This window comes from Lagenorhynchus albirostris, chromosome 2 (genome assembly GCF_949774975.1).
Source record: "Lagenorhynchus albirostris chromosome 2, mLagAlb1.1, whole genome shotgun sequence".
Taxonomy (NCBI): Eukaryota; Metazoa; Chordata; class Mammalia; order Artiodactyla; family Delphinidae; genus Lagenorhynchus; species Lagenorhynchus albirostris.
Window position 1 is genome coordinate 1,306,562 of NC_083096.1, and position 10,050 is coordinate 1,316,611.

The following is a 10,050-nucleotide window of genomic DNA, read 5'->3' on the forward strand; positions in this document are numbered from 1 at the left end:
GCTGGGGAGGCTTAGAGCTGGGGTTCAGACGGTCACCACGTGGTGCAGGGGTTGCTGTGCTCCCCGACAGAGGAGGCAGCGGGCTCTGCTGCCGTCACGGGCGGATAAGGGGCGGGTGGTCAGCGTCTCGGGTGGACTGCGGGCCCAGCGCTCCTCGCAGAGCCGGGAGGCCAGCCCTCCGCCCGTGCTGACTGTTCTTCTCTCCGGAGGGAAGCGGAGACCATGTCGGACGCGGAGGAGGCGGTGGACAAGTCCGAGGGGTGAGTACCGGGGTCATGCTGGGGGGCCGTCCCCTCCGTGCACCTGGCCTGGGAGATGCCCGGTTGTGGGCCGGGGCCGCGCCCCTCTGCACCCCTTCGTTTCCAACCCTGTGCCTCTGGGCTGCCCCGCGGGGTTGGCAGTAAAGAGCCCATCCCCGGGGCAGTGGGCTGCTGCTGGGAGCTGGGCCAGAGAACGGACCAGAGAGGTTCCGTGAGGACCCCGAGGCCACAGAGCGACCGTGCCCCAGGAATCCACCTCAGAGCCCTTGTGATCACTGCCCCGGGCAGCCGCTGTTCCTGCGCTGCACTGTCCCCCGCGCTGTCCCGAGTGCCGGGGAGGGGGCACACACTGGCGGCCAATCAAACAGTCACCTCCTGTGGGGAGTGGGTGCACAGGAAGGACACGAACGCCGGCATGGCTTGGACCCCGTGGACCTCCCTCCTGGGCACGGAGCGTGGAGGGCCTGGGGGGGCTGCGCCTCCTGCGTGGACTGGGACCCCGGGTGGAGTGGGTGGACAGAGCGCAGGGGACCAGCAGCTGAGCCAGGTTTCCTGGGGGTGGTCAGAGGCGGCGGGACCGGAGGCTGGGCCAGACCAGGCTGTGCGGGTGGGCAGAGCGGGCGGACGCCAGCACCCAGTGTGGAGCGCAAAAACTGGGGTCATCTTCAGGAAAAGGCCAGGGTGTGGTGTGTGGGTGCCAGGGGGTGTGTACACGTGTGTGCAGTGTGCCCTGTGCTCCTGACGGCATCTCCCCTCGCACCGCAGGGAGCAGGAAGGTAAGCGCGTGCCCCACGCTCACTGCGCAGGACAGCCTGCTTTGAAACTGATGGTCTCTTCTCTCCTCTCTTGTGGCCGTGTCTCATCCCCGGAGCAGAAGGAACCATGGAAGGTATGGGGGACGGATGGGCGGGGGAGGAGGGGTGGCGTGGAGGGAGCGCATGGTCCCCGCCTCCCACTCTCAGCTGAGCAAAGACCCTCCACCAATCCCAGCTCCTAGCTGGGATCAGCCCGAACCCTGGTGCTCAGGTCTTGCGGCAAAAGGTTTAAACCTGTCTCTGTCGCCCACCAGGTGGTTCACACGGGATCACTGCTTTTTTTCCAATTAATTAATTTTGCTTTTCTTCTCTAATTTTTTTTTACCACGTAAAGTTTTAAATGCACATAAAAGTGGCAAAAATAGAAAAATGCACCCCCATGCACCCATCACTCAGCTCCACAACCATCAGCTTACAGCCCATCTTCTCTCACTCACTCTGTCTCTGCCCAGTATTTTAGAGCAGACGAATCCTCCCCAGACATCATGACATCACCCCACGCTTACGTAGCTCAGTATGAATCTCTAAAAGATAAGCACTATTTAGAAAACGTAGCCGTAATAGCATGACCACACCTAAAGGCGTTCCGTTTAATGCTTTTTCAAATGAGATTATGAAGGTGTCCAGGTATCTGAGACACGTCGCGTAGACACGAAGACCTTGTCACCTGGCGAGGGTCCACTCTGACCCTCGGATCTTTGCCCTTTTCCTACTTGTTGATCATTTTCATTATCATGGTCTCCTCAGCGTGGTGCCCCTTCTCCCTGCAAGCACCCAACCTTCCCTTCTTCCTGAGCACTTGACACATGCCAGTGGTCACGAGGCCTCTCTCTGTCCCTACAGTGCCCCCAGTTGGCCCAGCATGGCCCTGGGGCCCCTCAGGCTTCTGCCCCCGGGGAAGGGTGGATCCTGCCCTTAGAGGCTCAGCAGATCCTCAAAAGCATCACGTCAGCACATCGTGCATGGACGTTAGGGGGAGGGTCTCTGGGAGGGGATGTCGGCCTGCAAGTGTGCATAGCTGCAGGTGAACGGGGTGGGGTGGGCGGGCACAGACTCGGACTGAATTTTAGCGGGAACTTTCTGGTAGTGACGTCTGAGGATGTGGGGGCAGCTGGGGCGTTCCCCTTGGGGGTGTTGGGCGCCCACTGGGCGAGGTGGGAACTGAAACATCAGACGGGGTGGGAGAGGTGTTAACAAGATGGCCTGAAGGTGGACCCCACACCTGGCCATGTCCTTGCTAGCCAGCCCTCCCCTCTCACCCCTTCTGGAAGGATCTTCTTTGAGGTAAGGGTCCTGCAGGGATCAAGGAAGAGGACTCGGGCTTCCCTGGTGGCGCAGTGGTTGAGAGTCCACCTGCTGATGCAGGGGACATGGGTTTGTGCCCCGGTCCGGGAGGATCCCACATGCCGCGGAGCGGCTGGGTCCGTGAGCCATGGCCGCTGAGCCTGCGTGTCCACAACGGGAGAGGCCCGTGTACCGCAAAAAAAAAAAAAAAAAAAAAAAAAAAGAAGAGGACTCTTTAGGCCTCAGAGAGGATTCAGACCTAGAACAAGAGTGGAAGCAGGGGGTGTGGAGGCCAGGTGTGGAGGCGGGGGTGGAGGCTGGGGGTGGAGGCCAGGGGTGGAGGCCAGGGGTGGAGGCAGGGAGTGGAGGCCAGGGGTGGAGGTGAGTGTGGAGGCAGGGGGTGGAGGCTGGGGGTGGAAGCGGGGGTGGAGGCTGGGGGTGGAGGTGAGTGTGGAGGCAGGGGGTGGAGGCCAGGGGTGGAGGCGAGTGTGGAGGCTGGATGTGGAGGCTGGGGGTGGAGGCACGGGGTGTGGACATTTCCGTGCTGGCCTCACCTCCCCCCCAGCTCCAGGCTTTCCAGCCCCCCGCCAGGAGTCCACCACATGTAGAGCCTCAGTCAAGGTCTTCATCAGCACCCCCTGCAGGCGGATCCCCGTGCCTAGCGCCACGCTGTGGAATGTGTCTATCCACTCGGAGTGCCTGACTGGGGCGGGGTCTACACCCTGCCAAGCAAGTGGATGAAAACAGAAACCCCCTGACTCCTTGGACCGTACATACGTCCACATGCGGGGCAGCTCCTTCCCCCACACGCAGTCCTGCTTTGGTCTCTTTCAGATACAGATGAAGGGTCTCCAGGGTCTGAGCCCGGGACAGGCGCTCCCCTGACCCCTGTGGTGCCGCACTGGGGGACGGGATGGGGAAGGGGGGCTGAGTCGACAGAAAGAGCCCGGTAGACAGCCCCCACCCCTTCCCTGGTGCTGCCCAGCACCCCCCTGGCCTTCCCAGAGGCCTCCAGGTGCAGAGCTGGTCTCCAGGCCCCTGAGAAGGAGCTGATAGTAAATGTTTTAGGCTTTGTGGCCACCTGGTCCCTGTGGAAGCCGCTGAACCCTGTTGTTGCGTGAAAGCAGCTTGGGCCGTGCTCCAATAAAACTTTATTTAGAAACAGTCTGGGGGCCAGACTGGGCCATAGTTTGCGGACTTCTGGTTTAAACCAAGAACAGAGTAGCCCCCGTCTTGTCACATCAGTCACCCCCAAATTCACGTGGAACCTGGATGTCGCTGGCCCCCTCCCCACACCTCCGCCCCGGGCTCTGCCTGCCAGCATGAGTGTGTTCACTGTGTCTGGTTCACTTCTCCAGAACAGGAGGAGGAAGTGGAAGAAGAGGCTGGAGGCGGGACTGACGTGGAGGAGACCAACACAGAAGGTGAGGCTCCGCCCAGGCTGAGGGTGCGAGGGGCTCTGTCCTGGAGCCCGGGGTGGCAAGAGCCCCAGAGCCACTCCTACAGCAGCAAGAAATCCGCCTGGGCCGCGCTTTGCAGCCTGGGCGGCCACTCGTCCTGTCGGGGCTCAGCCCTCGGCCGCCCTGTCAGTAAACGCTGGCCACGTGCCCCTCTGGTCCCGGTGGTCTGGGGCCCAGGGCAGGTGCAGACAGACAGCTCCGGACCCCAGACCCCCACAGGGCACAACTGGCCGAGGACCTGTTGCGGGGAGGCTCCTGGCAGGGGTCTGAGCTCGCAACCAGGACCTTTACTGATTTCTCACGTTCTCTTTAGAAGGTGGAGAAGACGAAGATAAAGAGGCTGAAGGTGAGGCCTGCTGGGCGTTGGGAGGAGGCGCTGGGGGGCCGGGGAGCCCCTCCAGCAGCTTGGGGGAGACCCCAGGGAGGCGGGGGAGGGGCTGGGGAAGGCAGGACACAACTCGGTGACCATGCGTGTTTGGAGGTCGGGCTCCTCCTTGCAGAGAAGCTGCCCCGGTGGTGCCCAGGGGAGAGGGGCGATGTCCAAGGGCCCAGGCAGGGCAGGGCAGGGCAGTGGTCACAGCCACGTCCACACACGAGGCGCCTGGAGCCCAGCTGAACCACTCGAGGGTGGGGAGTCTGGGGGAGGAGATCCCAGGCATGGATGGTCGTGGGGTGGGTCACTGCTGCGGTCACTGTTGGCTGGCGGCCTTCCCCAGGGGCGCAGGTGGCCCCACTCACGCCTCTGGAGGGGCGCAGCCGGTGGGTCTCAGGGTCACGCCCCATCAGCTTCCTGGTCCCGGGCCGCCAGGAGGTCTGGGGGCAACCGAGGAGGCAGAGGCTCGGGAGGGGACTCTGGGGCCAGGACCCCCAGGGACCGTGCCCTGGACCCCTCCTCACCGTGAGGCCAGCACTGCTGAACGAGAGGGCCGTGCGTGCGTGCGTCTCCCGAGGCTCCCCCGGGGAGCAGCCCCGAGAGGGAGTGTGGGGTTTGCAACCCTGCGGCTTATTTCTTTGGGTGTTCCTGCAACCCGGGGCCGGGAGGGACTCACAGGTGGATGGGGAAACGGAGGCCTACAGGTGCCCGGCTCATCAGGGGCAGAGTGGGACCAGATCCAGGCCTCCTGACCCCGTGGCCGTGTGCTTCCCTTCTCTCCAGATGGCCCAGTGGAGGAGTCCAAGCCCAAGCCCAGGTGAGTGGCGAGGCCCTGGGAGCAGAGGGCTCATGCGGGAGGACAACTGGGACAGGACCGCAGTGCATGGTGGTACAGCGAGCAGAGACTGCCACGTATGGTTTTACAGGTTGTGCACTGCACAAGGGTCTCTGCCGTCTGCTGCCAGGGTGTGTGCGGTCGGGGGGGGGCGATGGGGGCTGAAATCCACCCACACTCCATCACCAGTTCTGGGCCCTGCCCCCGTCAGCACTGTGTCCATCTAGAGGAAAATGGTGAACTAGCTGTGGCCCTGGGTGGACACCTTGTCCGACCCTACAGGAGAGCTAGGACTCCATCCTCAGTGGCTGAGGTGGGGCCGGGGGTGGGGGGAAGAGGGAGGAAAATTCGGGGAAGCCAAGCAGTGAGTGTGCGTCAGCCTCGGCGTGGGGTTCAGAGCGTCACCAAGGGCCACACAGGGCAACTTGTTGCCACACACGCGACACTGCCTGGGAGCTCTGGGTGCCGGGTGGGATGGGGGTTTCGGGAACGCCAAGGCCGCCAGCTGACGGCGCCTCGGCACACGCAGGCATCTCCCTGCGGTGCCTTCCGGCTCGAGTGGATGGTCTGAAACTAGCCCGGCCCGGAAGTCCAGCCCCTTCCCCGTTCCCCCGCTGCTCTGAGCGCTGCAGTGTCTCGGTTCAGCCCCACACAGATGAGGCAGACGGGAAACCCAGGCCCAGCGCCCGGGGCCTGGAGTCCCACGCGAGTGTGGGAGGGGGTGGGGACCAGCGTGGCCTCCTGGGCTCCTGGGGAGGTCCCGTGGGTCAGCCAAGCTGTCACCTGTGCAGCTTCTCTACTTCCTGGCTGGTGGTTTTGAGCCAGGCGCTGTGTCTCAGAGTCTCGGCTTCCTTGAGTGCGATGAGTGGTTCCTACTCTGTGGGTAAACGTGAGGGCACGTGCAGGTGCCGTGGGACCCTGGCGCTGAGCGGCCTGGGGGTTCCTGTACGCACGCCATGCTGGTGTCACCGTGCTGGTGGCTGCGCGGCCGCGTTTCTGCAGGGAGCAGAGGACCTTGCCCCCCCAAGCACCGCAGCCCCTTGGTCCAGGGAGGGCTTGGTGCTCACGCCTCCTTCTGCCCACCAGGCCGTTCATGCCCAACCTGGTGCCGCCCAAGATCCCCGACGGAGAGAGAGTGGACTTTGACGTGAGTGGGGGCTTGGGGAGGGCAGGCCCCCTGGGAGAGAGCTCAGGACCTCCTGGCGGAGGGGAGGTCACGGGCGGGGGGCACACAGTGCCCGACAGTGTCCTGGGTCCGGCCCCAGCTGCTCTCCTGGACCCAGGCCCCTCCCCCCTGGCATGGGTGCGGTGGGCAGCCTCTGAGCCCCGCCCCCCCGCAGGACATCCACCGGAAGCGCATGGAGAAGGACCTGAACGAGTTGCAGACGCTGATTGAGGCGCATTTCGAGAACCGCAAGAAAGAGGAACAGGAGCTGATCTCCCTCAAAGACAGGATCGTGGGTGTCGGGCGCCTCCCGGGGCCGGGAGTGGTCCAGCAAGAGCCCCTGGGGCCCCAGCACCCTACCCCCGAGGGCTGGAGCCGAGTCATCATCTCTGCCCCCCACCTCGCTCCCCCCGGGCCCCCCCCCGCCCCGCCACTCACGGAGGGGAGATGCGGTGACCTCCGGGATCCCAAAACATTCTCCGGGGGACAAGAGGCTGTTCGCCTTCCTTTCTCCCCTCTACCTCCCGTGCTGCTTGGCCGACGGCAGGACGTGGCCTCTGCCTCCAGCACAGGGCAGCGGCCGGGGCGGGGGGGGGGGGACACTCAGGGGACACGGAGAAGCCCACCGACACTTTTCAGACGTTGACGTCAGTCCCACAGCGGGCGCTCCCTCCGCAGGAGGAACGGCGGGCAGAACGGGCGGAGCAGCAGCGGATCCGGGCGCAGCGAGACAGAGAGCGGCAGAGCCGCCTGGCCGTGAGCGACCCCGCCCGGGCCCTCCGCGCGCGCGCAGACAGGGACTCGGCCCGGGGCGAGCACCCGCGCGACGCTGGGCGTTGCGTGCGCGACTAGACAGAAAGGCCCTGAGCGGTTAAGGCACCCCCTCCTCCTCCCTGCACAGCGCGCCCCCGGGAACTGAGGTGCCGCGGCCCCCGTCCTGTGCTGCTGCTGCCGGGGCCCCGCCCCAGTGATGCCGCCCACCCCTGGGGCTTCCTGTTCCTGGCCTGGGTGCGGGGACCCTCACTGTCAGGAGTTGGGACCCCGCTCGCTCAGTCCCGTGTCCCCGGCCAACAAAGTGCAGCACCAGGCCCCATGCCCGAGTGCCCTCAATCCCCAGGACAGTGTGCTTGGCCACAAGGACCGCCAGCGCCAGCCCAGAATCAGGTGTCCGGCCCCCAGCCCTAATCCACTCCCTCCCTGCCGGAAACCAGGAGGAGAGGGCCCGCCGAGAGGAGGAGGAGAGCCGGAGGAAAGCTGAGGATGAGGCCCGGAAGAAGAAGGCTCTGTCTAACATGATGCATTTTGGAGGCTACATCCAGAAGGTGGGGGGGCTCCAGGCGTCCTGTGTCGTGAGGAGTGACTGTGCGCGGGATCCCGGGAAGAGATGTCCAGCCGCTGTTGCGAGACCCGAAGCTGGCCCTCGCAGCAGCTGGCTTTCCCTGGGAGGGGCTGCTGGGATGAGCGCTGTGAGCAGAGCCCAGAACGCCACTGCCCCTCCCAGCCCTAGCCCCACGCCGGCTGCTGGAGCCGGCAGGCCCTGTGCCCCGTCTCACATCCACCGTGTGTGGCCTCATGCAATCCCGGAGCCTCAGTCTGCTCATCTGTAAAACGGGGTTAATGTCCACCCTGCCTGCTCTGAGAGGGTCAGACGAGCTACCCTGGAGTGCGGCTAAGTGCTGCCTGGACGCAGGCTGGTTTGCTCCTGGGAGCTCACCCCCACCAGATACCCCATTCCCAGGGGCGGAGAGATGGGAAGTTGAACTCTGCGCAGCGGACACATCAGAACATTTTCTTAGATGTCCAAATCCCCAGCTCAGAACTGGGCCAGCCTCCTGGCCCCTGCGCCCCACGGCGACCCTACGAGCGGGGGCCCTGCTGTCAAACGTCCCCACCCCACCCCGGACGCACGTCCAGTAACTAAGGTGGCCCGCAGCACGGCTGAACCCTCTCCTTCCTGTGTCTCTGCCTGTGTCCCTGTGCCCCCCCCGTCTCTGTCACTGTTGCATCTTTCTCTCTGGGTCTTCCTCTCGCTGTCCTGGCTCTGCAGGCCCAGGTGGGTGCCAGTCCTCAAACCCCCTCCTCCTTGTAGTCTGGGGAGCCCCAGGAGGGGAAGGCATTGGGCTGGGGGGAGATGTGGGGAGGTAGGGGTCCAGGGAGCCCCCACCTGTTTCCTGGGGAGCCCAGGCAGTTGCTGGCCTGGGGGTTGCAAGGCCGAGCCTCTGTCCCCGCTGGGTTTGGGGGTGTGGGGATAGGAGGGGGTGTTCACTAACCCATTCCCCTGCTTCTCACCCCCTCCAGACGGAGCGTAAAACTGGCAAGAGGCAGACGGAGCGGGAGAAGAAGAAGAAGATTCTGGCCGAGAGGAGGAAAGTGCTGGCCATCGATCACCTGAACGAAGACCAGCTGAGGTGGCTGCCCGCTCGCTGGGGCTGTACCCGCGAGGGAGGGGCGTCGGGCCGAGGGCAGGGGCACCGGCTCGCCTGAGCCGCCAGGGGCCGCTGCCGCCCCACTTATTCCGTCGGCGGCTTTGGCGGGACCGCGACGGGCTGGCCGCGGCGGCAGAGCCCCGCTCCCCTTCCCCACCTGCGCAAGATGTTGGTGCGACCCCCACCCCTCCGCGCTTCGGGGCTGTGCCCTGGCGGCGCCGGTGCCCCGTCCTCAGTCCCGGGCACTGCAGTCAGCCGGGGTGGGGGGCCTTGGCAGGCCTGGAGTGGGGGGAGGGCCGGGAAGGGGAGCGGTCCGGAGCAGCAGGGAGGCAGGTGAGGCCCCTCCTTACGGCCCCCGCCCACGGCCTGTGCAGGGAGAAGGCCAAGGAGCTGCGGCAGACCATCTACGACCTGGAAGCGGAGAAGTTCGACCTGCAGGAGAAGTTCAAGCAGCAGAAATACGAGGTGAGCCGTCGTGTGACCGTGTGCCTCGCTCGTGTGGCCGCTGGGCTGGCTGGTGCTTCTGGAGTCTGAGGGTTCGCTGCGGCTGAGCAGACACTTCCCGGGGTTCCAGCCCTGGGGTCTCCCCACTTCTGGCCTCGAGGCAGCAGCTCAGCCCACTGAGCACGCACGACGGGGGGACCAGGATGCACCGGGCCAGGCCTCCCGGCGGAGGTGGTGGCGGGGACCTCACCGGGGACGCAGCCGCTTACTTCTCACCGCGATGGCCCGGGGCCCTAGTGTGGGGTCCCGGGAGAAGTAGCGGGGTCCCGGTCCTGCCCGCCCCATCCCCAGGCCAGCCGGGCCCTGAGCCCAGTGGGTGCCGCGGGGTCACTCTCTCTGGCCTCATTTTCTTACAGATCAACGTTCTCCGCAACAGGATCAATGACAACCAGAAAGTGTGAGCATCCCAGCTCCATCCCCCCCGCCCCCTTCCCCCTCCTGCCTGTTTCCCAGGCCTCCCGCCCCTTCCTCCTCTCCCTTAGGGTCCAAGAGCTCCCCACCCCCACCCCCACCCACCCCCGCCTGAGGCTGCTGCCCTGTTGAGTCTCTGGAGGCAGCTCCAGGTGGCCCCCCGCCCCTCTCAGCCCTCAGCAGCCCCCCACGCCCCCCACCTACCCACCGTGGAGGGCTGCCCCGCGTCCTGTCTGACTGGGCCCTGCTTCTCCTGCAGCTCCAAGACCCGCGGGAAGGCCAAAGTCACCGGGCGCTGGAAGTAGAGCCGCAGCTGCCTTCTCCCGGGATCTGCGCCTCGCGGTGTCCCCGCCCTGCACACCCCCGGCTCCCGGGGTCCCCCAGCACTGGAGGCCCGCTCCCGCCGCAGACCAGGAGCTGGCCCAGCCGGAAGCCGCACTCGTGCCCGACCACGCCCCCACGCCCCCACGCCCACACGCCCACCCTAGCCAGTAATAAAGGCCACCACGCACCCACG

The 10,050-nt window shown here is 65.4% G+C and overlaps 2 protein-coding genes across 7 annotated transcripts; one reads left to right on the plus strand and one right to left on the minus strand.

Annotated features, from left to right (window-relative positions):
- TNNT2 (troponin T2, cardiac type) lies at positions 1-10,050 on the plus strand. 4 transcript variants are annotated; one of them, XM_060126406.1, is made up of 14 exons: positions 215-260; positions 1,026-1,036; positions 3,718-3,783; positions 4,133-4,165; positions 4,976-5,009; positions 6,114-6,174; positions 6,368-6,484; positions 6,871-6,948; positions 7,404-7,514; positions 8,240-8,245; positions 8,491-8,600; positions 8,993-9,083; positions 9,479-9,519; positions 9,793-10,050. In XM_060126406.1, the coding sequence occupies exons 1-14, from the start codon at positions 223-225 to the stop codon at positions 9,836-9,838; spliced, it is 843 nt and encodes a 280-aa protein (XP_059982389.1). In that variant the 5' UTR covers positions 215-222; the 3' UTR covers positions 9,839-10,050. The 4 variants fall into 4 exon arrangements, 3 of the variants coding, with proteins under 3 accessions (XP_059982376.1, XP_059982368.1, XP_059982389.1); XM_060126385.1 differs by lacking the exon at positions 8,240-8,245 and having other exon boundaries at positions 26-260; positions 1,026-1,149; XM_060126393.1 differs by lacking the exons at positions 4,133-4,165; positions 8,240-8,245 and having other exon boundaries at positions 25-260; positions 1,026-1,149.
- Positions 2,949-6,596, minus strand: LOC132507231 (uncharacterized). Of its 3 annotated transcripts, XR_009536103.1 has the most exons (3): positions 5,811-6,596; positions 4,717-5,250; positions 3,008-4,632 (listed from the first exon to the last, which is right to left on the minus strand). XR_009536103.1 is itself a non-coding variant. In XM_060126366.1 (2 exons), exons 1-2 carry the CDS (start codon positions 6,120-6,122, stop codon positions 4,129-4,131), a joined length of 816 nt encoding a protein of 271 aa, XP_059982349.1. In that variant the 5' UTR covers positions 6,123-6,596; the 3' UTR covers positions 3,007-4,128. The 3 variants fall into 3 exon arrangements, 1 of the variants encoding a protein (XP_059982349.1); XR_009536101.1 differs by having other exon boundaries at positions 2,949-5,250; XM_060126366.1 differs by lacking the exon at positions 4,717-5,250 and having other exon boundaries at positions 3,007-4,632.

Coding starts and splice junctions, on each gene's coding strand:
- TNNT2 (XM_060126406.1), top strand. CDS start 223: ATGTCGGACGCGGAGGAGGCGGTGGACAAGTCCGAGGG. Junction 6,949..7,403: donor AGCGGCAGAGCCGCCTGGCC/GTGAGCGACCCC, acceptor GCCGGAAACCAG/GAGGAGAGGGCCCGCCGAGA. Junction 9,084..9,478: donor TCAAGCAGCAGAAATACGAG/GTGAGCCGTCGT, acceptor ATTTTCTTACAG/ATCAACGTTCTCCGCAACAG.
- LOC132507231 (XM_060126366.1), bottom strand. CDS start 6,122: ATGAACGGCCTGGTGGGCAGAAGGAGGCGTGAGCACCAAGCCCTCCCT. Junction 4,633..5,810: donor GAAGTAGAGAAGCTGCACAG/GTGACAGCTTGG, acceptor GGTTGCCCCCAG/ACCTCCTGGCGGCCCGGGAC.